At 41.1% G+C, this 27,508-nt stretch overlaps 1 protein-coding gene across 1 annotated transcript in view; it reads right to left on the bottom strand.

The window, feature by feature from the left end:
• Positions 1-27,508, bottom strand: part of DCHS1 (dachsous cadherin-related 1) — an 84,366-nt gene that overhangs the window by 22,955 nt on the left and 33,903 nt on the right. Inside the window, exons 3-8 of the mRNA XM_072610124.1 lie at positions 25,286-25,474; positions 24,945-25,176; positions 24,229-24,465; positions 22,101-23,144; positions 18,930-19,123; positions 18,555-18,651 (exon numbers count right to left, since the gene is read on the bottom strand). Coding sequence (XP_072466225.1) covers positions 18,555-18,651; positions 18,930-19,123; positions 22,101-23,144; positions 24,229-24,465; positions 24,945-25,176; positions 25,286-25,474 — 1,993 coding nt within the window. The remainder of the gene's footprint in view (positions 1-18,554; positions 18,652-18,929; positions 19,124-22,100; positions 23,145-24,228; positions 24,466-24,944; positions 25,177-25,285; positions 25,475-27,508) is intronic.

Raw genomic sequence — 27,508 nt, 5'->3', positions numbered from 1 at the left:
GCATATCTTCAGTCACTATGTGTTGTCCTCACAGAGATCAGCCTCACACTTCAGTTACTATAAGGCTAAGATGGCATTCTTATAAGGCTCTGTCCTCCTAGGTTCCAGTCCCCATGGAACTCTGATCACAGCAGTTCTGGTTTCATTGCCTTTATTTTCTTTCTTCTGGATTTTCTGAATCTTGGGTGCCAAAGAGATAATGAAGTGCAGGGCTGGACATCCCTTTAAGGGAATGTCCATAAAGAGAAGTCTGACTCATCTTTTGCATTTGTATCTGTAGCACTTAGTATGTGCTTCACAAATACTGGTTGCTTGTTTGATGATGAGGGACACCAGGGAAATCTTTCCCTCATGGCAAAGAGGAAAATTTATTTTAGCATCCTCTGGCATGCCTGGGACAATCCTGGTGCTGTCTTCTAGGAGTGGGACAGGACCAGAGGAGAAACCAGAATGGAGGGAGCTGCCTGATGCTCTGGTAATGTAATGAAATACTATTTACTGTAAGAAATAACAAAAAAGGATGGTTTCAGAGAAACCTGGGGAGACTTCTGTGAACTGATGCAGAACCAGGAGAATGTATGACACGGCAACAGCAACACAGTAAAGAAAAACAGCTTTGAAGTTTAAGAATGAAATGTAATCCAGACAACTGATGATGAAGACCTTCTGACAGAGAGGTCACAGGACCAAGGTGCAGACATATACGTTTTTGGACATGGCAACTGTTTGGATTTGTTTTGTTTCACTAAGCATATTTGCTACGTGGAAAAGAAAATTACAATATTAACATCTTATCTAACCTTGAGGAAGGTGGCCCATGAGCTGGTAACAGGTTGCTTATTTACCACAGTGTGTCAAGTGTCACATGGGCTACATACCAAGTGTTACTTACAGTTTTATTTCACTCCCTTGTTTGTTAGTTAAAGAATGACAGCAATTTGGAATTATGTCCCCCAAATCACTAAACTGTGCATGCCCTTTGACTCAGTGATGTTTTTACTAAGCAAGTACCCCAAAGAGTTCAGAGAGGAAAAGACTCACTTTTACTTTCCAAGAGCCCATTCAAAGAATTTTCTTCTTCCCACTTTTTTAAAATGGAAAAGTATTTTCTATTCAACAAGAAATGCTAGAAAAAAGCTGAATAGCTAGCTAGCAAGAAAATGGGTTTAGCAGAGCAATCTATACCACACACTACAGAAATTCCAAACGGACAAACGAACTAAATATTAAAAAGTCACAAAATGAAAAAAGGTCATATTCGTTGTGACACAAGAAATGCTGTGAGATGAAATAGACTACTTACCTTATTTAAAACCAAAACTTCTGCACAGATAAAATAAATATAGCCACAAGAAATAAGTAGTCTGAGAAGAAAAATTGAATAGGCATCTCTAATAAACATCTGATACCCAAAATACATAGGAACTCATACCAGTCATGAAGACGGAAGCGTTCTCGAATAAACATCATCAAAAGATGTGAACAAAGTTTTCCAAAGAAGAAATATGAATTAACATTTTTTTCTGATACAGACAATTGTTAAGTCTCCTCTTCTTAAGTAAGACTTTACTGTGTAACATTGTGAATTGAGTATCTCAACATACTGGGCAATAGCACCACACATCCATCATCCTAGGTTTCTGAGGCAAAGGTTAAACACCAAGAGAGTGAGGAAAACTTCCAATGTGTAACTTTGTGTCAAGAGTGAATCTTAAGAGATAGAAGCTATAAGGCCACAAGACTGGCACCAGAACATTGAGCCCTGTAAGACATCAAAAGCTGGTGCACTCATCCAAAATATCATTCCTCCTTGGACCTCACACAGAACTTATATTTTGCACCTTTTGCACACATACAGTATATTATGTATTATAGTTGGCCACTGAACAAAGTTAAACTAATAATTTCTTTTTCTGTGAAATACAGGCTCATCTTTTTTTAAACAATAATATTCTCCTGGCATTATTATATTTTTATTTCAAATCATGGAATGCCATGGTTTCCAAGGAATTAAATTTGAGGATCACTAAAAGGGAATTGAAGAGGCATATACTAGTTATATATCAGAGGCTTGCAACATGTTATAAATTCAGAATTGTTGAACAGGAGTGGCATAAAGATATCATCGGAGAAATATATCACTAGGAAAAAAAATGGGCCAGTCACATAGTTAGGATTAGGATTCATCAAGAGCTATGCAAGGATCTACAGCTATAGTCCCAACCAGCATGTTGGATAGATAACAAGTGGAGATTGTATGGAAGGATGTGAACAAAAGCCACATGGGATACGCAAATATGGAAGGATCCCACTCCATATCATTAGAGATGAGTACAAACAGAACTATAGATTTTAGAGCTGGAAAAAGCTTCAGAGATCATCTAGTCCAGCCCCCTTGTGTTTTGGTTTTTTTTACTATGGCAGTCTCCCAGATCTATTAGAGTTAAGCATCATTCTCAGTGCTTATCAAAGAAACCAAGTCTTGGCAGACTGGGATGATTTCTGGTTTCTTTCTGCTTTGTTATTCTGGCAACTGCTTTTGATTCTTTTCTATAAAATGGTGATAATCATCATCTAAGTTTTTTATGTTATTCATTTCCCTTTTTTAAGGTCTTAAATAGGTTGAATTTGAGCTGTAAAATCCCTCACTGTGTCATCTTATCATTAATCATTTTTATAATTTGGTGTTTATTTTGATCTTACATCAACCAGTTAGTAAGATCATGTTCCCTCTGAAACTGTACCCAAGTTTATAAACCTCTTGTTTGAACATGGTTGATTATATGATATGTTGTCTCTCTCATTATATTTGTGAGCTCTTTGACAGCAGGAATTGTTTTGCTTTATTTTTTCCTGCCTTGTGTGCGTGTGTGTGTGCGTGTGTGTGTGTGTGTGTATAGGGGAATATGCTCAGCAGTTAGCATCATGCCTGGAACACAGTAGGTGCTTAATAATTGCTGGTGAGTGATTGGCCCTCCATCTCCTGAATTTGTCTTTTATCTGGCTGTACTTGAAGCCTGAAATTCTCTTTCTCTTCACTTTACCTTGTGGTTTTCTTCAAAGCTCATCACAAATGCCATCTGCTGCCAAAGGCTCTTCCTGATCTCCCTCAGTGCTAGTCCCTTCCCTCTGCATTCGCCTCCAGTTTTACCTGGCTCTATCTCGGATGCATGTTTGCATGGTATCTCTTCCATCAGAACAGACTTTGTTTTTTGCCTCTCTTTCTACATCCAGTGCTCAGCACAATGCCTACTGGCACGTAGTAAGTTCTTAAGAAACGCTTATTATCTTGACGCAACGCTAGTTTCAAAATAATTGCTCAATTGGTAATCAGTCATTTTCTCTCTTCACAGTCAGTTTTGGTTTTTTTAATGATATTTTGTTCTTACCATGTCTAACATCTTCCAGCACTTTCTTCTGAAGAAAATTTTTAAGACATGGTGGTGCAGTACATAAAGAACCAGGCATGGAGTCGGGAAGACCTGAGTTCCAATGTGACCTCAAACACTTACTAGCTGTGTGACCCTGGGCAAGTCACTTAAACCTGGTTGCCTTGGTTTCCTCAACTGTAAAATGGAAATAACAATAGAATCTATCTCCCACAGTGGTTGTGAGGATAAAATGAACTATTTAGGAAGTACTTAGCATACTGTCTCACATATTGTAAGTGCTGTCTAAACATTAGCTATTATTATTATAATATACAAGTGCAAATCTTCTCCAGTACAGAGACGCAGTGCCTAGCATCTGTCATAACTATAGTAGGTACTTAATAAATCTTCGTTTAATTGATCTGAATATAAATATTTGCCTTCTTCTATTTCTTGCCCCTGAATGAACCATTTTCAGCACAGTTTTTCCCCATCTTATCTGTGCTCTTCATACTGAAGACACCAGATCTCAAAGTACACAATGACTTAGTTTGGAGAATCTTGTCAAGCTCCTTCTTCACAGAGCTCTCTATTTCTTCATCCTCTAAAATCAAAGCTGATGCATAAGCTGCCACTATCCTCATGGTGGTTTGTTTGTTTAGGCTTCTAAAGAACACTGACAAAGAGGCCATGGAATGTTCTTTCTTGTTGCCTTTGGGGGCATGATAAAATCAACTCAAGCAATAAGATTATTCATTTTTTTGAAGAGAACTTTCAAGTCATCCTTCTAACTAAAGCATGCCTTCTTTTTGAATTTATAGCATGACTAAAAAATATAAGAGTGTCAGAGACCTGAAAAAACAACGCCAAGAACATTAAAGCTAAGAACAAATACCTTTTCTATGATGTTGGGTACAGAAGGTAGATACATGGTAGGAAAGAATTCAGCATGGATGATGGTTATTCCTTGATATACACTCTCTCTAATTCTGTGCCTATTTATACCACATTGGGTATTCTCTTTCCCCAAATAGGGGGCTCCAAATGGTGCCAACCAGATATCGGTGTTTTAGCCTCATAGATTCCAGATTTTTGAATTACTCCACAGGGATTGCCATTAGCACCTTCCCACACCATCCTTACTAATGACTGGGATTCATCCTTGGTTTTTGAAGAAGACCAATTGTTGTTATTATTATTAATGACTCTTATGTACCCTAAATGGAAGTTTTCTCATTGAGACAACTTGAACCTTCTGAAGGTCCACACTCAAAGCCTGAAAGTATTCTCAAATTGCCCAGGTATTCACACCCAAATGACACACCTACTCACAACACACATTCACACCCAGTGACAACACAGCCTCACTATTTGCACACATGGATTAGATAATTGCTCTCTCTCTTCCCACACAGTCTCTCTTCTCCAGTATTGAGAATTCAAATTCTGTTTCCAATACACTTTGCCAAAAAGCCTCCAGGTGTTTGGCTTCCACAACTCCATTCCACTGATTACCAGAGTCAAGAGGCTATCCTGATGCTCTCTTACTGTTCAGGAGTTCAATCAATCATTTCTAAAAAGAGCTTTAGAGAGACAATTAGTTGTCTTTTTGCTTGGCATCCTCAGATATTAACATCAAAAAGGAGAAGCCAAAGCTAATCAATGATTACTTTCTTCTTGTTTTCTCTACCAGTGGAAACAATCTCTAACTGAAAAGGACAGAAAACAAAACAATCCACAGAGAGCTGAAACCTAAGTTAAGTGAGAATACAGGAAGAGAGCACTAAGTGTCTTCAATAAATCCCTATCTCCTGGACCAGATGAAAAACATTCCAGGGTACTGGAAGAACTGAGGCATGTGGTTGCTGAATTGTTTTAAGTGATCTCTGAAAAAAATCACTGAGAAGGGGAGAAGCATCTTAGAACTGGACAGGGGGCAAATATTGACCTGAATTTCAAAAAGGAGAATAAGGTGAAGTCATTTTGATTTCAATTCTTTGAAAACTAATTGGGGGTATTATTTAAAGTTTGTTTTGTGAGTATTTAGAAAGTGAGAAGGAAATCAGCAATAATTAGCATGGTATAATTAAGATCAGGTTCTGCCAGGCTAACCCCATTTACTTGTTTGACAGATTGCACAGGAAGATAAGGAGAATGCTATGAACACAAATGTATTTGATCTTCAACAAGGCATCTGGAAAATTCTCTCATCATATCTTTGTGGACAAGATGAAGAAATGTGGACAAGATGATATCATTATTAAGATGATAAGGAATTGGTTGAAATGGAGAAAGGTTAACCCGGGACAGAGGTCTCTAGTAGAATGCCCTAGGAATCTATGCTATTTAATCTTTTATCATTGATCTATACAAAGTCATTGATGGTATGCTTATCAAATTTTCAGGTGACACAAAAAAAAAAATGGAGAGAGAGAGGTTGTATATGGATAGCAGTGAGGATCCAAAAAGATCTTGAGAGATATAGTCCAGTACTTAACTGATCTAAAGACTTCAAACTAACAGGATAAAAACTCAATAAAAATTGTTGGGAAACTGGAATTCAGTCTAGTAAAAACTAGGTATGAAGCATCATTTCATACCACATATCAAGATAAACTCCAAAGAGATATATGACTTAGACAGAAAGGGTGATACCCTAAGTTATTTAGAGGAGCAAGAAAGAAATTACTTGTCAGATCTATGGATGGGGAGGAGTTTATAACCAAAAAGGAATAGAGAGAACCAAAGAAGACAAAATGGACAATTATGATGTAATTTAAAGGTTTTGCATGAACAGAAACAACATTCTGCAATAGAAGGAAAACAGTAGCTGGGGGTGGAGGAAAATCTGCATTGGTTCTCTGGTAAGGGCCTCATTTCAAAAATATATAGGGAACTGATTCAAATTTATAAAAATAAAAGCCATTACCTAGTTGATAAATGGTCAAAGGACATGCACAAGTAGGAAGGAATACAAGTCAATAGGAAAAAAAAAAACCTCATTCCAAATCACTAAAAATTAGAGAAATGCAATTTAGAGCAATTCTGAGGTTCCACTTTGAACCCATTAGATTGGCAGAATTGACAAAAAAGGAAAATGATCAATGCTGGAGGGTCCTTGAGGAAAATAGACACATTAATGCACTGTTGGTGGAGTTATGAATTGTTGCATATCATGAAAACAATTTAGAGTCAAGGCTTCAAGGTTAACTGTGTATATCTTTTGATCTGGCAACACCACCACTGGGAGATCAATATCCCGAAGTGATCAAAGAAAAAAGAACCTATGAACAAAAGTATTTATAGAAGCTCTCTTCATGGTAGCAAAATTGGAAACCAAAGGGATGGAGATCAATTGGGAATGGCTGGACAAATGAATATAATGGAATACTACTGTCTTGTAAGAAATGAGAGTTTCAGAGAAACCTGGGAACATTTGCATGAACAATAACAACATTATAAGGACAAACTGCTTTGAAATACTTAAGAACTCTGATCAATGCAATGACCAGTCGTGTCCACAGGAATGATGATGAAGCATGTTGCTCTTCTCCTGACAGAAAAGTGATAGGATTCACTGAATAGATTGAGATGTATGTTGGGGGTGGGGTGGTGGTGGTGCCAGATGGTCAGTGTGAGAATCTGAAGTGCTTAACTATTCCTTGTTGTAAAAGTTTTGTTTTTCTTTTCTTTAATGGGAGGACAATGTAGGAGAAAGACAGGAAGGAAACAAACATTTATTAAATGCTTCCTATGTGTCAGACCCTGCACTAAGTGCTTTATAAATATCTCATTTAATCCTCTCATAACAAGTCCAGGAAGTATGGGCTATTATTATCCCCATTTTATTGCTGAGGAAATTGAGTCAGGCAGAGATGAAGTGACTTGTCCAAGGTCATACAGCTAGTAAGTTTCTGAGACCACACTGGAACTCGAGTCCTCCTGACTCCAAAGATCATACTCTATCCACTGTACCACCTGGATATCTCTCAATTTTTTTAAAATGAAGATACAGCTTCTTTTCCTCTTACATCCCTCTCTGACCTCCAATGAGAAAACAAGAGAAGAAAAATCCCATTACAAGTTTGTGTAGTCAAGTCAAACAAATTCCTCAATAAGCTGTGTCCTGCCACCTCTCTTTCCCCTCCACTCTGCCCCAAATGCCATTATCTACACTCTAAGCTTATCACCTCATCATAAGTTCTCTAGATGTGTGGTTGGTCATTGTATTGAATAAAAGTCCTAAGATTTTCAAATTTGATTATCTTTACAATAATGTTAATATTATAGAAATTGTTTCTTGGTTATAATCATTTTACTCCATATTAGTAACTGTTCTCCTGGTTTTGCTCACTTTACTCTGTATCAGTGCCTATAAGTGTTCTGAAATTTAATAGAGAGGACCACACATAACTGGTGGAAAACCTCTTAATGAGCAAATTGGCAAAGATAATAGGAAATGGAAATAGTTAATATTGGAAGAGCTATAAGAAGATAGGATACACTATATACTATTGGTGGAACTGTGAATTAGCTCAACCATTCGGAGAAAAAAATTTAGAATCTTTCCAGAAAAGTCACTAAGCTGTTCCTACCCAGAAATTCTATTATTGGGCATTTGGGCCAAAAAAAAAAATCAAAGACCTGATACAGTATACACCAAAATATTCATAGTATCATTTTTTTGTCATAGTGACAATCTGAAAACAAAGTGGGTACCCATCAAGGGCTATGGCAATGGCTGAGCACATTCTAGTATATAAAAAAAATATTATTTCATTGTAAAAAATAAATATCTGGAATTTAGAGAAACAAAGATTTGTATGAGCTGATGTAGAGTGAAATAAGTAGAACAGAGGGACAATATACATATTGACTACAAAAATGAAAAATTTTTATAAAAACCCACTGAAAGGAAGTCTTAACACTGAGTAATTGTATAGACCAATCTTAGTTCTGGAAAAGAGATAAGGGAACTTAACTCCTTCTTTTTGGTGGTTGGTTTGTAGGCATTTTTCTTTTTTAACAAGGGGAAGCTCATAGGAAGAGCTATTTCTGGAAATTTCTATGATACAGAAAAAAGGAAACAGAACCTATTAAAATGGCTGATATAAATGATAGCATGATGAACATGTATATTATATTTAATGGATCTGTGATCATAATGTGAATATCCCCTCCATTGGTATAGATCTCAACCTATTCCCATCATGCATGGTTTTTTCCCTCTTTGTTCTCCAACAGATCCTCCAGCACAGATATACAATTTACTGGAGGGAATTCCTTTCGGTCTTTTTACATCTCATGGGTGCCAGTGTAGCACCCATAATATATTTGTTATCCTTTACTCTTATATGACTGGTCTACTTATTTTCTCAAGAGGAAAATGGAAGGAAATGCTTTTCACATTTAAAGCTAGAATTAATTTTTTCAAAAATACTGGGTATTTATTTTGTATGTGCCAATATATGTACATATTGTTGCATCTGAAGAAAATTAATAGTTTCAATTCTCATTTAGATAGAAGTCATCTACTGAAAGGGTGCTGGTGAAGTCAAAGGCTTGAAGGAGACGTTTGGAACAATGATTGCAAATAGTGTGATGAGGCAGAGTGATACAAGGATTGCAAAACAGGGATGAAGGATGATTTGAACTTGTAGTAGACCCAATAAGCAAATATCTGTGATTTCTTCCAGCCATCTTGAACTGGGGCTTAGGAACAAGAACAGAAAATGTGGATGGTAGGGGTGAACCTCATCTGTCAGCTCAACTCTAGAAATTTCTCCCCTAACTGTAAGGCTAGAATTCTTAACCAAGCCCAGATATAGAGGGGCTCATAAAGGATGAAACAATTTTAATTGCTTAAAAAAAGTTTTTACACAAATAGATGGACAAATTCAATGTAAGTAGGATAAGAAGGGAAGGTGTCAATGGGGGAGGGGGGACTTGGCATCAAGTAACTTCAATAAAGTCTCATATTCAAGAGAGGTAGCATGATGGAGCAGATAGACAAGTCGCTTTGGAGTCAGAAAAACCTGAGTTCAAATGCTCCCTCTGCCACATACTACTTACGTGACCTTGGGTAAGTCACTAACCTTTCAGTGTTCCAGGCAACTCTCTAAGACTTTAAATTGCTGACCTGCACAGAAAGAGCTGTGCTAATGAAACCTGGAGCTCCTTGTGCTAATGAAACCACAGATTTAGTATAAAAAAAATCCAAGTTATGTAAAGAATGAACACAGATAGGTAATACCAATTATAACAAATAGGCAGTTTCCAGAAGAAGAATTTCAAATAACCAGCAACCATATGAAAAGGTTTAAAATCACTTCTAATAAGAGAAATTAAAATGAAAACAACTCTTTTTTACCTCACCCCTCTCAAGATGGCAAATATGATTAAAAACACACAAACAGTCAATGTTGGAAGGTTGTATGAGAATGTGAAAAACTAAAGGATCTATGAGCAAAGTAGGTTGGCTCCACTTCCACTGATCATGAAAACAGACTGGAATAGTAAGTCTAGAAGTCCTGTACTACGTCTTCTCTCCAAACGCCATTAATAAATGCCCTTGGGATGATCTAGTCCAGATAGTACAAAGGCAAAGCCACCCACATGCACAACCTTTCTTCATTATTCCTAACTGTCCCATGACACAACTCAACTCTACTTCCATCCTTTTGTCACCATCATCAACAATGCCTCACAAATGAGCCTGCTTTCCAACCTAGCACTGTGCGTGACCTTCAGGTCTTTCTGTCTAGCAAGGAGATGGAGTATCTACTGGTGATGTGGTCTCCTGGTTCCATTACCCTCCTCATTGTGGAGACTCCTCTATTAACCTTCTATAAGAAGTAATGACAACTAGAGTCAATGTTCCTCTTTAAGGCCATTTCCCAATTTTCAGATTTGACAACCCATTTAAATAAATGTGACAGGAAATACTACAATTGCACATAACTTCTTTCTCTAATTTCTACCCTAATGAGGTATTCATTTTAGCTTGTATTCCAACTAATCAATAATTTGATTATACACAGAGAAGTGAGTCCAAAATGACTTCTAAATTAGCAACCAGTCACCCTGATGTGCTTATATATAATCAATCTTACTTCTTCCCCCTTCCCCCTTATTTATTTATTTGTTTTTGCTGTGGTTCTTCTTTACCATGGCTATCACTTTCCCACTCTTCCTGAAACCAAACATTTTTAAAGCCTCTAGGCAATTCATGAATGCATGGCCCCTTCCATCTTACACTTCCAAAACACTTTCCAAGATAATTCCCACCATCCTCTCCTGGGTCCACCTTCACACTGAAGTCACTGAGGAATATGTTGACTTGGTTTGAAGAATCTTGTCAAGTTTTTTATGGAACTTCTCTCCTTCATCTCCTACAAGCAATGTAGGTAAAATAAGTTGCAGCTTTCTTCATGGATAGTCCTGTTTATGTTCAAAATAAGCATAGAAGGATCAGATAATTAAATGTTCCATGTAATGATGCTTCCTGTCCTTAGGTACAAGATGAAACCAACTCTGGCCATTCCTTCATTTGCTTTTTTAAGGAAAATTCTTTAGCCACTATAGAGTGGCAACTTCCATTGAAGTCTTCCAATTTTATTTATATTAAAAAGGTCAATATGGATATGGTCTAGTTTCTCTAGGAGTATGGCTTTTTGTTAGCTGTTGGACAGAAAACAAATTTAGAATTTGCTGTCCACTTGTTTCCATGACCCCATTTAGGGTTTGCTATTTCCTCCTCTAGTCCATTTTTACAGAAGAGGAAACTGCAGCAAAGAGGGTTAAGTGACTTGTCCAGGGTCACACAGCTAGTTAGTGTCTGAGGCTAGATTTGAAATCAGATCTTTCTGATTCTAGGCCCTGTGCTACTCACTGTGTCACCTGGCTGCCTATCAAAATTAAATGAATGAATGTAGATAGACTGAAACTTGTGATACTTGGTTCCCAATGGCAAGATAGTGTAATGGAGAGAGTACAGCCTTTGTAGGCCTTGGGTTCAATTCCTGGCTCTTCCAGTGGCTGGTTGTATGGCTCGTGACAAGTAATTTTGCCTTCTTGGACCTTTACTTCCTCCTCTATAAAATGAAAACATTGGTCAAGTTGACCTTTGAGGGATCTCTTCCAGCTCTGGAGCTACTATACTCCTATGATCTCTTTCCACCAGTTCACCATAATCAACGTGGAAACAGAAAGGAACCAGGCATAGTAATTACTGCTATTGTTGAAGTGGGGGTGGATGGATTGCTGGAGCTCAGGAGTTTTGAGTTACAGTAGGGCTAAAGCCCATCCAGTGTTGGCACTAAGTTCAGCACCAATATGGTGAAGTCCTAGGAGCAGGGGCCACCAGGCTGCCTACAAAAGGGCAAAGGGGCCCAGGTTGGAAACCACCAGGTTAAAGGTCCTGTGCCAATTAATAGTGTTATTGGGTCCATCAGTGGCTGTTGAGCTTTCAGCCTGGGTGAGATAGGGAGATCCAGCCTAGAAAAAGAGAAAGAGAGAAAGAGGAAAGAAAGGCAGAAGGAAGGAAAGTAGGAAGGGAGGAAGGGATTTGCTTAGTAGTTAGGGTCATTTTGTACTGTTATCTGTTCCATGGGTTGCCAGGATCAAAGAATTCATCCCTTCATGGCTAAACTGCTGATGATCAACTGCTCTGTAGTTAGCTATTCAGGTTATTGGACAGTAAACAGTCTGGACCATTCTCAAAGTTTCTCTTACTTGGTAGAACTTGCCAAAGCTTGTGTTGTTCTGGTACAGCCTCTGAAAACTCAGTTACCTCCATGCCATAATGAGCCTCTGGGGTAGAACTTTCATATACAGTCTGACTTTCTACAGGCACTTTATTGGATAATCAGGCTACTACAGCCTTTCCTTCTGAGATCACATTCTGTCTTCTCTGTATAGATCTTATATTACTTAATTAGACTTTAGACTTTAGATTGTGAACTCCTTAAGTCAAGGAATAGTGTTTTTGCCTTTCTTTGTATCTTTAGCACTTAGCACAGTGCCTGGCCCATAGCAAATACTTAAAAGTGTGTCACCTGCTATGTCATTGGTGATTTTTTACTACAATTTTTGTTTTTAAACCAATTCCTACACTTGGGTTAAAAAAAAAGGACTGCACAAATATAAGATGGGGGAGGCATAGCTAGGCAACAGTTCATTGAAAAAGATTTAGGGACTTGTATTTAGGAAATACAAGTTCAACCAGATTTTCACTCCATTTAAGTTAAAAAAAAATCTAACAATATAAAAAATTAGAAAACTAGAAAGGGCTATCTCAGGAGCTAATTAGCTCCCCATTTCTGGAGGCTATGTGACTGCTTGATGGTGATATTTTAGAGAGAATTCCTGGGCTAGTAGGGTTGTACTATATGCCTTCTGAAGTCCCTTTCAGGTCTGAAATTCTGTGAGTCTGTGAGAAGACCCCTCTCCATACTTGAAATTTTATTCCTCCAGTAGTGTGCCAATTTGTAGGTTATAAGTACATTTTGACTACATTTGTTGTACAGAGTTAGCTATTCAGGTTATTGGACAGTAAACAGTCTGGACCATTCTCAAAGTTTCTCTTACTTGGTAGAATTTGCCAAGGCTTGCGTTCAAAAAAACACAATGCCTGGGTTCAAAAAAATCAACTACAGAAGTACAGGATGGGGGAAACATAGCTAGGCTTCAGAACATATGAAAAAGATTTGTAGAGCTTAGTGGACCTAAAGCTCAACAGAAGTCAGCCCCACCCCCAAAATAAAAAAAAAAAAAAACCTAACAGAACATTATGCTACATTAATAGAAACAGTGTGCAGAAATAGGGAAGTGATAATTCCACTGTGCTCCATCTTGGTCAGACTTCATCTAAAATATTATTTTAAGTAGCAATAAGCAGAAGCTGCAGAGACAGGTTTTGGTTTCTTGAAGGGAAAATCAAACCATTAACGACTCTAGCTGTGCCTAAGTGGCATGGGCTTCCTCAAGAGCTAGTTCCCCTCCTGGTACTGGAGGCTTGTGCTTGTGGGTGTTGTAGAGAGAATTTCCAATTCTGCAGAGATGCCCTACATGCCCTCTTGGGTCTCTTTCAGCCTGAGGTTCTAGAATGGTCCACATGCTTGAAATTCTGCTCCCCCAGTAGCGTGCCAACTGTTTGGTCACTGCTCAAAGATCCACATACAACAACAATGAAGTTAATTGTTCTAGATGGTCTGAGAACTGTGATTTTTAGTAACTCTGTAGGCCCACAGGTATATGGCTACAGTGCAGTAAGGAGGAAAGGGTATGGCTAGCTTGTCACTGCCATACAATGAGGCTATTTCAGACTTAATGTTTGCATGAATTCTTTGAGTTGACAATGCTTTGTTCATCTCTCTCCACAGAATTTTGCTGACCCTGCTCCATGTAGACCTCCTCCTGGCTTGGAATACTAGCTCTCAGATGCAGTTCATGATAGATGCTTTTTCATTCTTTCATTTGAGAAATTTTTCTCAAATTTCAATTTCCCTTTTCTCTATGACTCCTGGGTGCCTTGAAGCTCTTGCAAAAATCTCTTCCTGACCATGGCCCAGACCCTGAAGACAGAAGTGCCCGATAATATTTGACACTTTTTGGTTTACAAAGTGCTTCGTGAACAGGTGGATTTCATTGGATCACTAGCTTCTGTGAATCTTCATGTGGGTGAACTTCAGGGCCTCTTGGAATTTGATGGATCCAGTTCATACAGTAAAACCAAGTGCCCCTGAAACCCCACAAATCATTGATAGTAAGTGAGACTTTTCAGCCTGTTGCTTGGTATGGTCTTATCTAGACACTGAATAGAACCCAAGGAAGGCCACCATCCTGTGCTTCCTGGAGTGGTCCTATGCCATCAGACACCAAGTTGCAACTCCCCTTTGGGTCAAAGATATCAGGGACGTTTTTAGCACTGCTGAACTAGAATTTTATGACTGCTCCACTAACCTAGCTCTAGGAGTGCCAAAGCTATTCACTGTCTAAGCCTGAGACTACGACTGCAGGAATTCCTAGAAAAGAACAGTCAGGAGGTGTTCATCTAGTCTTCTCATTCCCTCTAGCTAGTTAATTAATATTTAAATAGTATTTAAGGCTTGCAAGGAGCTTTACGTGTTATCTCATTTGATTCTCACAACAACCCTGGGAGGAAGGTGCTATTATTTTCCTCATTTGACAGTCGAAGAAACTGAGGCAACAGAGGTTAAGTGACTTGCCCAGGGTAACACAGCTATTAAGGGTCTGAGGCCAGATTTGACTTCAGGTCTTCATGACTCCAGACCGAGCATTTTATCCATAATGCTGCCTTTTCCCTAGCTGTACCCCTCTTTCTCTCCCCCCACCCCAGACCTCAGCAGTTTCTCAGGAAAGAATAAAGAGCTGTGGATTATTATAAGGCCCTAAATGATGTCACCTTTCGGGGTTAACATTTGTGGCTCCTGATATCTAATTTACTAGGCCAGCGGGTGGTATTGAGCAAACAGGACCAACAGGAAGGCAGCAATCCAAAGACAATCTGGGAGGGTGGCAGATGAAAAAACAGCCTCTTGAGTCCAGTAAAGTCTGAGCAAGTGCCAGGTTAGGCCTTTCGGGTTCTACATCTAGTAATATCTCTCCCAAGACCAGCTGGTTTTGGAGGGAATAGTTAGTGGTTTATATCACAACCATTTTCATCTACTTCTGGGACCCTAGTATTTGATAAAATTGGTCTGGGCTTTCCACTTGTTGGCACCAGAACTAGATGTCTGCCAGCTTGAATGAGTGCCAGTTTGAGAAGAAGGAGATAGTATTTCAAGGGTGAATGCAAGAAATATCTTAACCTGGCTCCCATCTTGGTCTATCCAGATCTTTATAAATAGATCATTGCAGAGACTAAGGTAGTCAAAGTCACACTGGTGGTAGGGAGATAAACACCTCTCAGAGGCTGCATTGCCCTCCCACATGCCACAGCCCTGGTTATACTTCTCCCACAAGTTAATGCTAGAAATCTACTTGTAGTTGAGGTTGCATTTGAGGTAGGGAGACCTCACTTTGAGAGAGGTCAGTATTTCATCACAGTCTGTGCAAACTGCTAAGAGACAGTAGGTCACAATGGAAGACACACTGGTTCTGGATTCCAATTCCACTACTGATGCTATGACCTTGAATGGATCTTGGACAAATCCCTCTCCTGGTCTCAATCTTCTCATTTATAAAATGAGAGGGTAGGACAAGATGGGATCTACAGTCCCTTCTAGTTCTAAATCTAAGAACCCACATTGGTTTAAGAGTCTAGAACACCTCCAGGCTGCATTTCACATTAGTTTTTGCTAATATCTGATTATTTTTAAGCAGAATTAACTTTGTTGGCTACTTTATCCAGGGACTCTATAACTGATGGCCAGATATCCTGTCACAAAAACTAGAAGCTGAACATTCAGCTGATCTTTTCCCCCTCTACCTCCACCCCTGGCAGGTAGTCCCATAGCCCACAAATGCCCACAGTTGCTCAGTTGAGGCTGGACCCTGGATCTGCTCTGCCAGCAGCAGGCATAAGGCACTCACATCTGGACCTAGATATCTGTGCTCTACATTGCTGAGACCTTTAAACCTGAAAGAGAGTCAAATGACACCAGCATCTGTACCCACACCTGTATGCTAGTCCAGAGATGCCTGAAGGATAGTGCTACAGGAAAGCCTCGTTTCAGGCATGCGGTCCTATTCAAAGTCTTACGTAATGTCACTGGAGAACTTAAGTTGCCATGAATGAGACACATCTGCTGATAGATCCAGTCCTGGTTGGTCTGTCTGTGCCTTCACCACAAGCATCTTGGGGATGCTGACTGGTTAGTTTCACTTCCTGCTGGTTCCTCAGATCATTTTTTTGAAAGACTATTTACGTAGCAGTTTAAACAGCTGCAAAATGTTTTACATACATCACCTCACTGAACTTCCCTACAAATCCATGAGGTAGGGAGTAAAGGTATTAATATAATCATTTTACAAATAAGAAAACGAGACGTGCCATGGTTACCTAGCTAATAACTTTTACAGGAAGAGGAGGATTTGAACACAGGTCTTCCTGAATTCATATTCAGAACTTTACCTATTATACTCTGCTAACTCCATTCAATTCAATTCAACAGGCATTACAACCCACAGTAAGGCATCCATTGGTAGGGTTAATGCTGGACTTCAGTGCAAGGACATGCCACCATTCCAGGAGTCTTAGGTTATCCTGATGGCCAAGATGGTTCACTTCCTGCACCTGGATGGTCCTCCACATTCTCTCTTCTCACATCATCTCCAAATGGGTCCCTCTCAGCTAATTCTTTTATTTTTAGGATACCTGACTAGCAACCCTCCAGGTACAGAAGTCTCATTTCACTGGCACATCACTCCCAGATGGTTGGCCAGACAGCACATAAACAGGTCTTAGAATGATATCTCCAAAGCAATGCCTCCTATCACCATCTTCTGCTCCACTGGAACTCCACTGCTGACCCATGTTGCTCTTTGGGGAGCTCTTGAGCAAGGACAAAACTGTCATCTCACCATTCCTGTTTCCACAACCACTCTCAGCTATGACCCATGTTCTGTACTCTCACATGGCACCCTGCTAGTCCTTGCCCTCATTACCCCTCCCTTAGACAACTACACCATGAAAACTCCCTCACCATTCTCCCTCCTTCAAGTCTCTCCCCTCTCCATCCTGCACTGCAGCTGCCAAAATGATTTTCCTTAACCTTGGATCTGACTGCATCAGTCCCCTACTCAATATACTCCAGAAGCTCCCAATTTATTGCCTCTAGGATAAAACAGAAAATCCTCTGTTTGACATTTAAAGCCCTTCACAACCTGGCTGCCACCTCTCTTTTCTCATCCCATGATACATGACTCCCCTTCCCACACTATGGACTAGCCAAACTGGTCTTGCCTTGTTCTTCATGTACAGGACTGCTTACATTCCATACAAGCTGATGACAGAGTCTGACTTCAGTCAGACTGCAGTCCTTGGTTTCAGTCCTTGGCATCTTTCCTTCACTCAGGCTGCCCTGCAGATTCATTCCCATGGGGTTCTCACTACCATGTAACCTGCAAGCTCACTTCACTCCTGGACCATTCCTTACACTGGAAGTATCCTTGCCCCTGAAATCTCTCTCTTTCCCTCTCTATCTCTCTCTCCATCTCTGTCTCTGTCTCTCTCTCCATCTGTCTCTGTCTCTCTCTATCTCTGTCTTTCTCTCCCTCTGTCTCTTTCTCTGTCTCTCTTTCTATCTGTGTCTTTGTCTCTCTTTCTGTGTCTCTGTCTCTCCATCTCTGTCTGTATCTGTCTCTCTCTTCCCATCTCTATCTCTCCCCTTCTCTGTCTCTGTTTCTGTCTCTCTGTCTCTCTCTTTCCATCTCTGTCTCTCTCTCCCTGTCTCTGTCTCTATCTCTCACTGGCTAGTTCCTCCCAGAACCTCCATTTCCAGGAGGAGGACCAGATCAGCCATGTCTTCTTGAACCTTTCTCCTCTTCTCCATGCCCACTCTCATCTCCTCTTCTCCATGCCCACTCTCATCTCCTCTTCATAGCTCCCTTTTATGCATTATCTTCCCCCATTAAAATGTGAGCTTCTTCAGGGGAGGGATCATCTCTGCTTGTATTTCCATTTACAGTGCTTTGCACAGTGCCTGGCACACAGTAAGTGCTTAATAAATGCTTGGTGAATTGGCCTGATTTGACTGCAAGCATTTACAAAGGCCATCTTCTGTGCCTGACATTCACTCCCGTCTCTCCTCCTCCTCTAGAATCCTTTATTCCTTTCCAGGCATATATCAAGCACCATCTGCTACAAAGGAAGCTTTTCCTGATTCTCCCTGGTTACCTAATATTTATTTGTATTTATTCCATATATATGTATGTGTTTGTGTACATATATATACACATATGTATCCTATCTGGCTTAGCCTCTATCTGGCCCAGCCTCTATCAAGCCCAGGTCTCATGTGGTCCAGCCTCATGTGACTTCAGAAACCATATAGCTCAGCACTCACATGACTGTCCACACCGACCCAGTATTCACACAGCTCAGGCATTGGCAAGGCTTAATCTTCAGACTCAATCCCCACACAGCTGAGTGACCAGACACCTCAGTCTTCATCATTCAGTCCTCAGACAGATCAGTCCCCACAAGCTCTACCCTCATACCCGTCAGGCTGTACAGGATTGTTCCGTTTTCTCCTTCATCTGGGTCCTTTGCCTGTAGACGGGTGACAAGTGTTCCAGGAGGGATGCCTTCCAATACCTGATGAGACGAGGACACAAGGTCAACCCTGATCGTAACACTGACCATAAGGACCCAACAATAACCAAACAGGAACCCCTCATTTTCTGACAGCATCCACCGTCTCTCCCCTTAGCACACCGATTCCTTCCCCTCTTTCCCTGGATCCACTGTAAGTACCCTTCTTAGCTTTATGGGGATCCCCCTTTATCCCCTGAGTGAGGAGCACTCCCATCCCTTTTCTATGCATGGGAAGCATCTCTCTTCACATTTATGAGTACCAGTCCATTCTATCTCACCTGCACTGGAAAGCCACCTCCTGCCGCCCCCAGGGTATGCAGGAAAGTTGGGCTGTTGTCGTTGAGGTCCAGCACCATGACATGCACTGTGCCAGTGGTGCTTCGGGGAGGAGCGCCTCCATCTTGCACTTGTACCAGGAGCTGGTAGCTGCTCTGCTGCTCACGGTCTAGGCCACGTCGTGTGGTTACTTCCCCTGGGGAGTGAGGGAACAGGGGAAGTGCAAGGGAGAAGAAAAGAAATGAGATACCCAAGGGAACTGGACAGCCTAGGCCCAGGGATTTAAGGGGTCCAGAGTTCGCAGAACTAGGGGGACTGAAGTTGGGGCCCAATGTATTTGGCAGAACTCAAGGTGCTGAAGGGCAGGACTCTTGGAAGAGGAGAAGTCCAAGGAATTAGGGAGTTGGGAACCAGAGTTTGAGAGCATGGGGATCCAGAAAGCCAGAGAATTGAAGGTATAGGGCCTAGGGCTCTGAGAATTTGGTTCAGAAAACTAGAGGACCAAAGTTTGGAATAGTGAGACAGTGGTATCAGTGTTCAAGGTACTGGTTGAGCTACCTAAAGAAAAACAATGAAAGATAGGTCACTGTACAGATTAGATTCTTCCTTAAAAGTTATAACCTCCCCCCAAATGAAAGCAAGAGAATGATCCATAATAATATGGCCAGGAGCACTGACATTCAACATGAGCTGAAGCTGGTAATACATGCCAAGAAGAAGTTTAAAAAAAAAAAAGAGTTTTATTTTATTTTAGCTATATTCATTGCAAGAGGAAGTTCAAAGAAGGGACAGGACCAATTGCTTGGGTAGATAAGACATTGGTAATGAAAGAGAGAGAGAAGGCAGAACTATTCAACTCTTATTTGGCTTCTGTTTTCTCTGCAAATGACATTGATATTTGAACTTAGAAAGATTGAAGAAAAATTATTAATAGGGAGTTAAAATGCTAGAAGATGGTATGAGAGTGCCTAGCTACTTTTAATGAATTCAAACTACTTGGCCAAGACAAAATATATCCTTGGAGGCTGAGTGAATTTGTGAATATAACTGTTGATCCATTGTCCTAGTTTGTAAAAACAGGGAGATGGGAGATTCTTCAAACTCCAGTTTTGGGGGCTTTAATTCCTGGTAAATTTCTAGAATCAGTAAAAAGGATGGTTTATAATAATTTAGAAAGGAAGCAGTAATCTAGGAACTAGCGTAGCTTCACCTAAAATAGATCATGCCAGACTAATATAATTTCATTTTTCAACAGGGTTATTAAGTAGGTGAAGTGGAGAAAGCTGTGTAGATATACTAGAACTATATTTTGGCAAGCACTTAAGTCTCTCATAATAGAAAACATTTTAGTATTAATACTAGTTATTAAATATTAATACCAAAATATTATTAAATTGACATATGACATATAAATATGGACAATATGTAGAATTGTGGGCTAGATGAGAGCATGATTAAGTGTACATGGAACTGGTTCTAGTATAGTATAAAGGGAAGAATGTTTTGTGGAGAGTCAGAATACCAGGGTTTAAATCTTAAGGAGCTTAGCTATTTAATACCTGTGTGACCCTGTGCAAGTCAATTAACCTCCCTAGGCAAGTCAATTAACCTCCCTGGGTTTCAGTTTCCTCATCTGTGAAATAAGGGAGTTGGAGGAGATGGTCTCTAAGGTTCTAAATCCTATGATCCTGTGAATGAATGAATCCAAAGAGTAGCAATTAATGGGTCTGTGTCAATCTGGAGGGAAGTCTTTACTGGAATGCCACAGGGATCTGTCCTTTTCACTTTCCCTTTTAGCAGTGGCTTAAAGGCAGACAGTGATTGCATGCACAGACAAATTTGTAGATGGCACAAAGCGAGAAGAGACAGCTAACATTAGGCAAGAGTCAAAATACAATCAGGTCTCAACATGCTAGAACGTTGGGGAGAATCTAATAAGATTTAATTTAATAAGGATAAAGGTATAAAGTTCTAACCCTAGATTTAAAAAAATATCAATTGTATAAGTATAGGATTTGTATCATTATATAGTTTTTTTAAAAGTACAGTTTAGTACAGTTTAGAAAACAACACTCTGTGGATTTTAGTTGAATTAAGGCTCAAATTAAATAAAAAGTGAACATGATCTTAGATTATATGAAGAGAGGTCTGGTGGCAAGGCCTAGGAAAGTATTCTGCTGTGTACTATGCCCTATTCAAACCACAACTGGAGCACTGAAATCAGTCCGGTGCATTTTAGCAAACACATGAAGAAGATGGAGAAGGTTCAGAGGAGGGTAACCAGAATCTTGAGAGCACTAGATACCAAAATACATGAGCCCCTATCAAAGGAACTGTGAATGTTTAGTCTGAAGGAAAAAAAAAAGACTTGGGAGAGGGATATTAAAGCTTTTCAATTAAAATTCTACAATCATACTCATATGAAAGGGGAAATTAGCTGGGTTCCTAAAAGCTGAACTTGGAACAATAGTAGGAAGAGAGGGAGGATGGATTGCAGAGGGGCAAGTTCATCTCCACAAAGGAAAATTTTCTAATGATTAGGGCTGTCCAGAAGTGAAAAGAGGTTCCCTAGGGGGTTAGTGAATTTATAGAATCATATAATATTAGAGTGGGAAGGGACTTCCCAGGTCATTTAGGCCAATGTAGGCCTGAAAAGAAATCCCCTCTACAACATTCCTGAGAATTGCTTATTCGGCTTTCACTTAAAGACCTCCAGTGAAAGGGAATTCACTACTCCATGTTATTTATTCTCTATTTCTGAATGTCCTCAAACCAAGGCAAGATAACCAGTTCTCAAAGACAGCTGCAGAGAGGATTCCTTTTCATATATGAACTGGACTAGATGGCCCCTTAGGTTCCTTTGAATTCTGAGCTGGTGATTCTATGGTCAGAGCCATGGTCAGGGTTAGAATTCCTGTGAAGGGAGTGGGAGTATGGGGGTGGGGATCCCACAAAGTTCTCCATAATGATTTGAACCTGGAATCAGATAAGAGATCCAAAGGGTTTCACTGGTCTTTGTAGTGTATGTAGAAGGGTCAAAGTTGGGATGAGAGGCTCCTGGGGACTGACAGATCTTTATGTCAGTGTGGAAAGGACCAGGATTCTCACTGATCTGCAGGTGACTATGGAAAGGTTAGAAGTGATGACAGGGTCAGAGATTTCAGGCATCTTACCTGTCTGTGGATGGATATGGAAGGCCCCACTCTCATCTGGTGGCTGCAGTAGGTGGTAGGTGAGGTGCCCATTGGGACCTGAGTCTCGATCAGTGGCTGTAATGCGACCTGCAGTGGTTCCTGCTGGCTGGTTCTCAGCCACAGCCAGGAAGGTGGGCTCCTCAGTGAGACGGGGGCCATGGTCATTCCTGTCTCGGATGCTCACCCTCACAGTGGTTGTGCCTGTCAGACTCCCCTGTCCATCCCCAGCCACAGCCAGGACTGGCAATGTGTATACTTCCCAGGCCTCACGGTCCAGTGCTGTACGCACCCAAAGCCATCCACTACGTGCCTCTACACCAAAGGTAGTACCCACCCCATCTGACTGCAGGTGGTAGGATATAGGGGGCCCTCCCTTAGGGCCCTGTGCCCGCACCTGCAGGAACTTTGTGCCTGGGGCTGTATTTTCAGATAGCTCCACATGATAAGTGGGGTTGTCAAACTTCAGGATCCCACCTCCAACCCCAGTGTCAGTGCCTAATCCTGGCCTGGACCCTGCCTCTTGCACAGCTACTCGAAGAAGGAAGCGGCTGGTCAGAGGGGGTGAGCCACCATCACGTGCTTCCAGCTCTAGCTCATGGGCCAGCCCACTCAGGGGCCTCACCAGCTGCACGTGGCCTGTGGCAGGGTCCACAGCAAAGGCTCCTTTTCCCCCAGCCACTAGTGTAAAGGTGACATGGCCATTGGTACCAGTGTCAGGATCAGTTGCCCGCAGTGTATACACAGGTGTTCCTGGACCAGCATCTGGGGGCAGCCACACCGTGTCCGTTGGTGAAGGGAAGGCAGGCGCATTATCATTCACATCATCCAGCAACACACGAACCCGAGCCAAGGCAAAGGCTGGGGGAGACCCCATGCCTGCACGCACCTCCAGCTCTAGCACTGGCCCCAAGCGCTCTCTGTCCAGCAGACGCCGTGTCCGCAGCAGTCCTGATGCCCCATCCAAGGAGAAGAGGCCCTGTGGGTCTCCCCCAGAGAGTGTGAGGGTCACAGAGCCTGGGCGGCCTGCCAGAGGGAGTGAGAAACTGTAAGGCTACCCCCAATATTAAACTCATGGGAGACACACAGTAATGGGCATGGCCAGAGATGTGTCTAGGAGGGCCATTTCATCTGGACTTATTCCATACCATAGAATGGTTTGGTCCAGAAACAGGGGGATTGTGACTTGAATCAGGGTAAGAAAGGATGTGTGAGTACGTACTGACTGTGTGAAAGGGTCTGGTATCTCAAGAGTTTCAAGTGTGTATTAATATGCTATGTAAATAAATGTGTGTGGTACTGGGTTGTGACTGTGTGAAAGTGTGTGCAAATGTGTTGTGTGAATAAATGTATGGCACCAGGGAGGTTGTGTGAGTTTTGTGGTGCCAGGCTGGCAGTGAGAGTGTGTGACACCTAAGACAATGAGTATGTACATGTGTCTAATTGCGTGATTCCAACTCTTCTCTCTCCCAGCTCAAGTACCACCTCTTTCACAAGGTCCCTTCTGATTCTCCCTACTTTAACTGTCCCTCCTATATAACTCTGCATTTACTTTCAAAGAATGTGTTGTTTCCCTTTATGGAATGCAGGCTTTCTGAGAACAAATTTTTATTTTTGCCTTTAAATCTTTAGCACTTAGCATAGTGCCTGGCATACTAGTGGGCAAGAGGCCAGCTAGATGATTCCATAGTGCACAGAATGCTGTACCTGAAGTTAGGAAGACCTGAATTCAAATCCAGTCTCACATACCTAAAAGCTTTGTGAACCTGGGCAATTCGCTTAATCTCTTCCTGCCTCAGTTTCCTTTTCTGTAAACTGGGCATAATAATAGCACCTACCTCCCCAGGTTGTTTTGAGGATCACACAAGACCATATCTGTAAAATACTTTGCAATCTGAAAGGCCTATATAAATGTTAGCTATTATTATAGCTACCATGAGCACTTAACAAATGCTTGTTGATTTGACTGATGCAGGATAAATGTGTGTGTGTGTGTGTGTGTGTGTGTGTGTGCGTGTGAGTAGGTAAATATGTTACCAAGGGATGGGGAAATGGTACATCTATGTACGTAAGTGTATTAGTGTGTGGCACTGGGTAGGGTATGTTTTACCTGGAGGGTGGTGTGCCCGTACGGTGCCCACACTGGTTCCTGGAGGGACATCCTCAAGAAGAGAGAAGACATATTGTACTTGTTCAAAGACTGGAGGTGCAAGAGGCCCAGAGATGATGCTGATGTTGACCTGGGCATTGGGCTCAGCTCGAAGGCCACCAGCATCCTGGACCCCAATCTCCAGCTGCTGCACAGAATCAGCCCGTCCAGTAAGAGGCCAGGCCACAGACACTAGCCCTGGAAATAGAGAGGAAGAACAAGAGGGATGGAGAGAGCAGGACACAAAACATAGGGAGCAGAACACAGAATCAGGGGACACAGGACAAAGATAATGGCTTATGTTACAGAGGACATAGCACAGGGGACATGGAATGGGAAATGAGACACAATATAGAAGGTAGGAGGCAGAGGGCATGGGGCACGGGATATAAATATGGAATAAAGAATAAGAGTGGAAGGGAGACCATAAGGCATAGGACAAAGGGGAGAACAGAAGATGAAGAGAGGTTGTTGTTTGTGAGAGGGCTGGGAAATGAAGCTGTGAGTGGGATGCCCCAGCCAATGTCGTGGGGAAGTTAGGAGAACACTCTGGGAGTGACCTGGAGAAATCTTGGTAGGATGGGATGATCATAGGCAGCAGCTGAGAAAATCTCAGGACTGGCGAGTTTAGGGAATTTTGAGATGTCAGGGGGTTGGGATGTATCCTGGCTTTTTACCTGAGTCCTTGTCCAGGGCAAAGAGTGGGGGGCTGTTCCCAGCCAGGATTCGGTAGGTGAGAGTGCCATGGGGACCCTGGTCAGGGTCATGTGCACTGACCCTCAGTATGGCTGTGCCTGGTGGGCTCTGGGTGCTCACACTGGCTGCATATATCCTTGGGTAGAACTCAGGCCGGTTGTCATTCTCATCTGATACAAACACCTTTACATATACAAGTGACTTCAAGCCACCCTGGAAGGAATTGGGGATTGGAGTGTGAGAAGGTGAGCTGAAGATACCCTCCAGAGCAGGTTTGGTCTCCCCACCAGGAGAAATGCCCTTTCCTGTCTTTCCTCCTTACCCCATCCACAGCGGTGACAGTGAAGTCGAAGCTGGGGGGTCCTTGATCACGATCCAGACTTCGGGATGTGCATACTTCTCCAGTGAGGGGGTCAATTTGGAATGGTGGTGTACCTATGGAGCTAAGCCCAGCTCCCAGAGAGTAGGAAAGGAGGCCAAAGGGGCCGCTGTCTGCATCTGTAGCTGTTACCTGTAGGGGAAAATGTGACTTTTCTTGAAGGTTTTTCTGCTGTCTTATCACCTCTTGTTTCTATGTCCAACCACCAGAACCCCTAAAGGGAACTAAGGCATCTGTGGCTATGGATAAGCATGAGAACACACCTCCTTCTTCATTCGATCTGTAACCCCCTAAAAAAAAACTGTTCTCCTAAAACAATCTTGAGATATCATCTCATACCTATCAGATCGGTTAAAATGATAGTAAGATGATAAATGTTGGAAGGGATGTGGAAAAACTGGGACATTAATACACTGTTGGTGGAACTGTGAACTGATCCAACCATTTTGGAGAGCAATCTGGAATTATGCCCAAAGAGTGACAAAACTACGTACAGCATTTGACTCAGCAATACCACTACGATGTCTGTTTCCTAATGCAATCAGGGAAAAAGGAAAAGAAGGTCTATTTATAGCAACTCTCTTTGTGGTAGAAAAGAACTAGAAATTGAGGGGATGCCTATCAACTGGGGAATGGTTAAACAAGTTGTGGGATATGATTGTGATTTAATACTACTATGCTGTACAAAATAATAAGCAGGTTGGTTTTAGAAAAAAATGAAAAGACTTGCATGAAATACTGAAAAGTGAAGTGAGCAGAACCGAGAGAACACTGTATACAGTTAGCAGCAATACTGTTCGAAGAATAATTGTGAACAAGCATGCTATTCTGAGTACTAGACATACTTAAATCAACTAGAAAGGACCTATGAACAAGATATTCACCTCCAGAGAAAGAACTGAAAAAAGAAATACATTTAGTATGATTTTGTATATATTTATAAATCTATTTCAAATGATGGTCTTCTCTAATTTGGAATGGGGAGGGAGGGAAACATATTGGAACTTGAAATGTAACCAAAAAAATTAAATTAAACTAATAAAGCCCTTCCCCCATCTTCTACCAAGAATCAGACCTGGATTGGAAGGATAGGTCCACCCCAGGCTCACATGATCAGGCATCTTAAGGGCTGCCCACTTCTGGATTTTTTAAACTATTTCCTTAATCATTCAGCAGAGATATTTTAACCCCAACCTTGACTGAATTAAGGATATGAGAGTTAGGATTTCTTGATTCCCTAGACTAGAGGTATGGGTTTTCAAATCTTAGGGTAAGGTAAGTAGCCATGGGAGAGAACAAAGGAACAGAATCTCCAGGGATAGGAAGAGGTCTCAGAGCACCAAGTCAAGCTTGTATCTGTGAAGCAATTTCCTCTAAAAAGCCACTTGCCACAACAGAAGATGTGACTGAAGTGAGCAGAACCAGGAGAAAATTATACATTAATAACATTGTAAAGAAAAACAACTTGAAGGACTCAAGAACACTGATCGATGCAACGACCAACCACAATTCATCTCATGAAGAAACATGTAAATGCTTGATTTTTGGCAGTGGAGAAGTGATTGGCTCACGATGCTAAGTAAGCTATACATACATACGTATATTTCTAAACACAGCTCCATGGGAGAATTTACTTTTGATTGACTGTGTATATTTGTTACAAGGCTTTTATTTTTCTTTCTTTTTCAATAGTGAAGAGAGGTGGCAAGAAGGGAAATTAGATTTCTGTTAACTGAAAAAAATAAAATTTAATAAAAAAATAGTCATTAATGGACAGATGTCAACCTAGAGGGAGGTTTCTCGTGGAATACTCAGTACTCTAGGGATATAACTGTGGGATCATAGCCTGCTTAACATTTTTATCAATGACTTAGGCACAAATAGTATGTTTATCAATTTGGCAGGTGACTTATAGTTGGGAAGCATGCTTGATGACAGTCAAGATCTAAAATGATTTCAATCAGCTGAAAAGATGGTCTGGGTCTCATGAGGTAAAATTTAATGATAATAAAGCTAGCTAGTATTTATGTAGGACTTCAAACTTTGCAAAGTCCTCTACAAATATCTTATTTTATCCTCACAGCAATCCTAGGAGATAGATGCTATTATTACCCCCATTTTACAGATGAAGAAATTGAGAGAGACAAATTAAGTGGCTTGCCCAGG

The sequence above is a fragment of the Notamacropus eugenii genome, chromosome 5 (genome assembly GCF_028372415.1).
Source record: "Notamacropus eugenii isolate mMacEug1 chromosome 5, mMacEug1.pri_v2, whole genome shotgun sequence".
Taxonomy (NCBI): domain Eukaryota; kingdom Metazoa; phylum Chordata; class Mammalia; order Diprotodontia; family Macropodidae; genus Notamacropus; species Notamacropus eugenii.
Note: the sequence above shows the minus strand (reverse complement) of the source record. Positions and strands in the feature narration are given on the sequence as shown.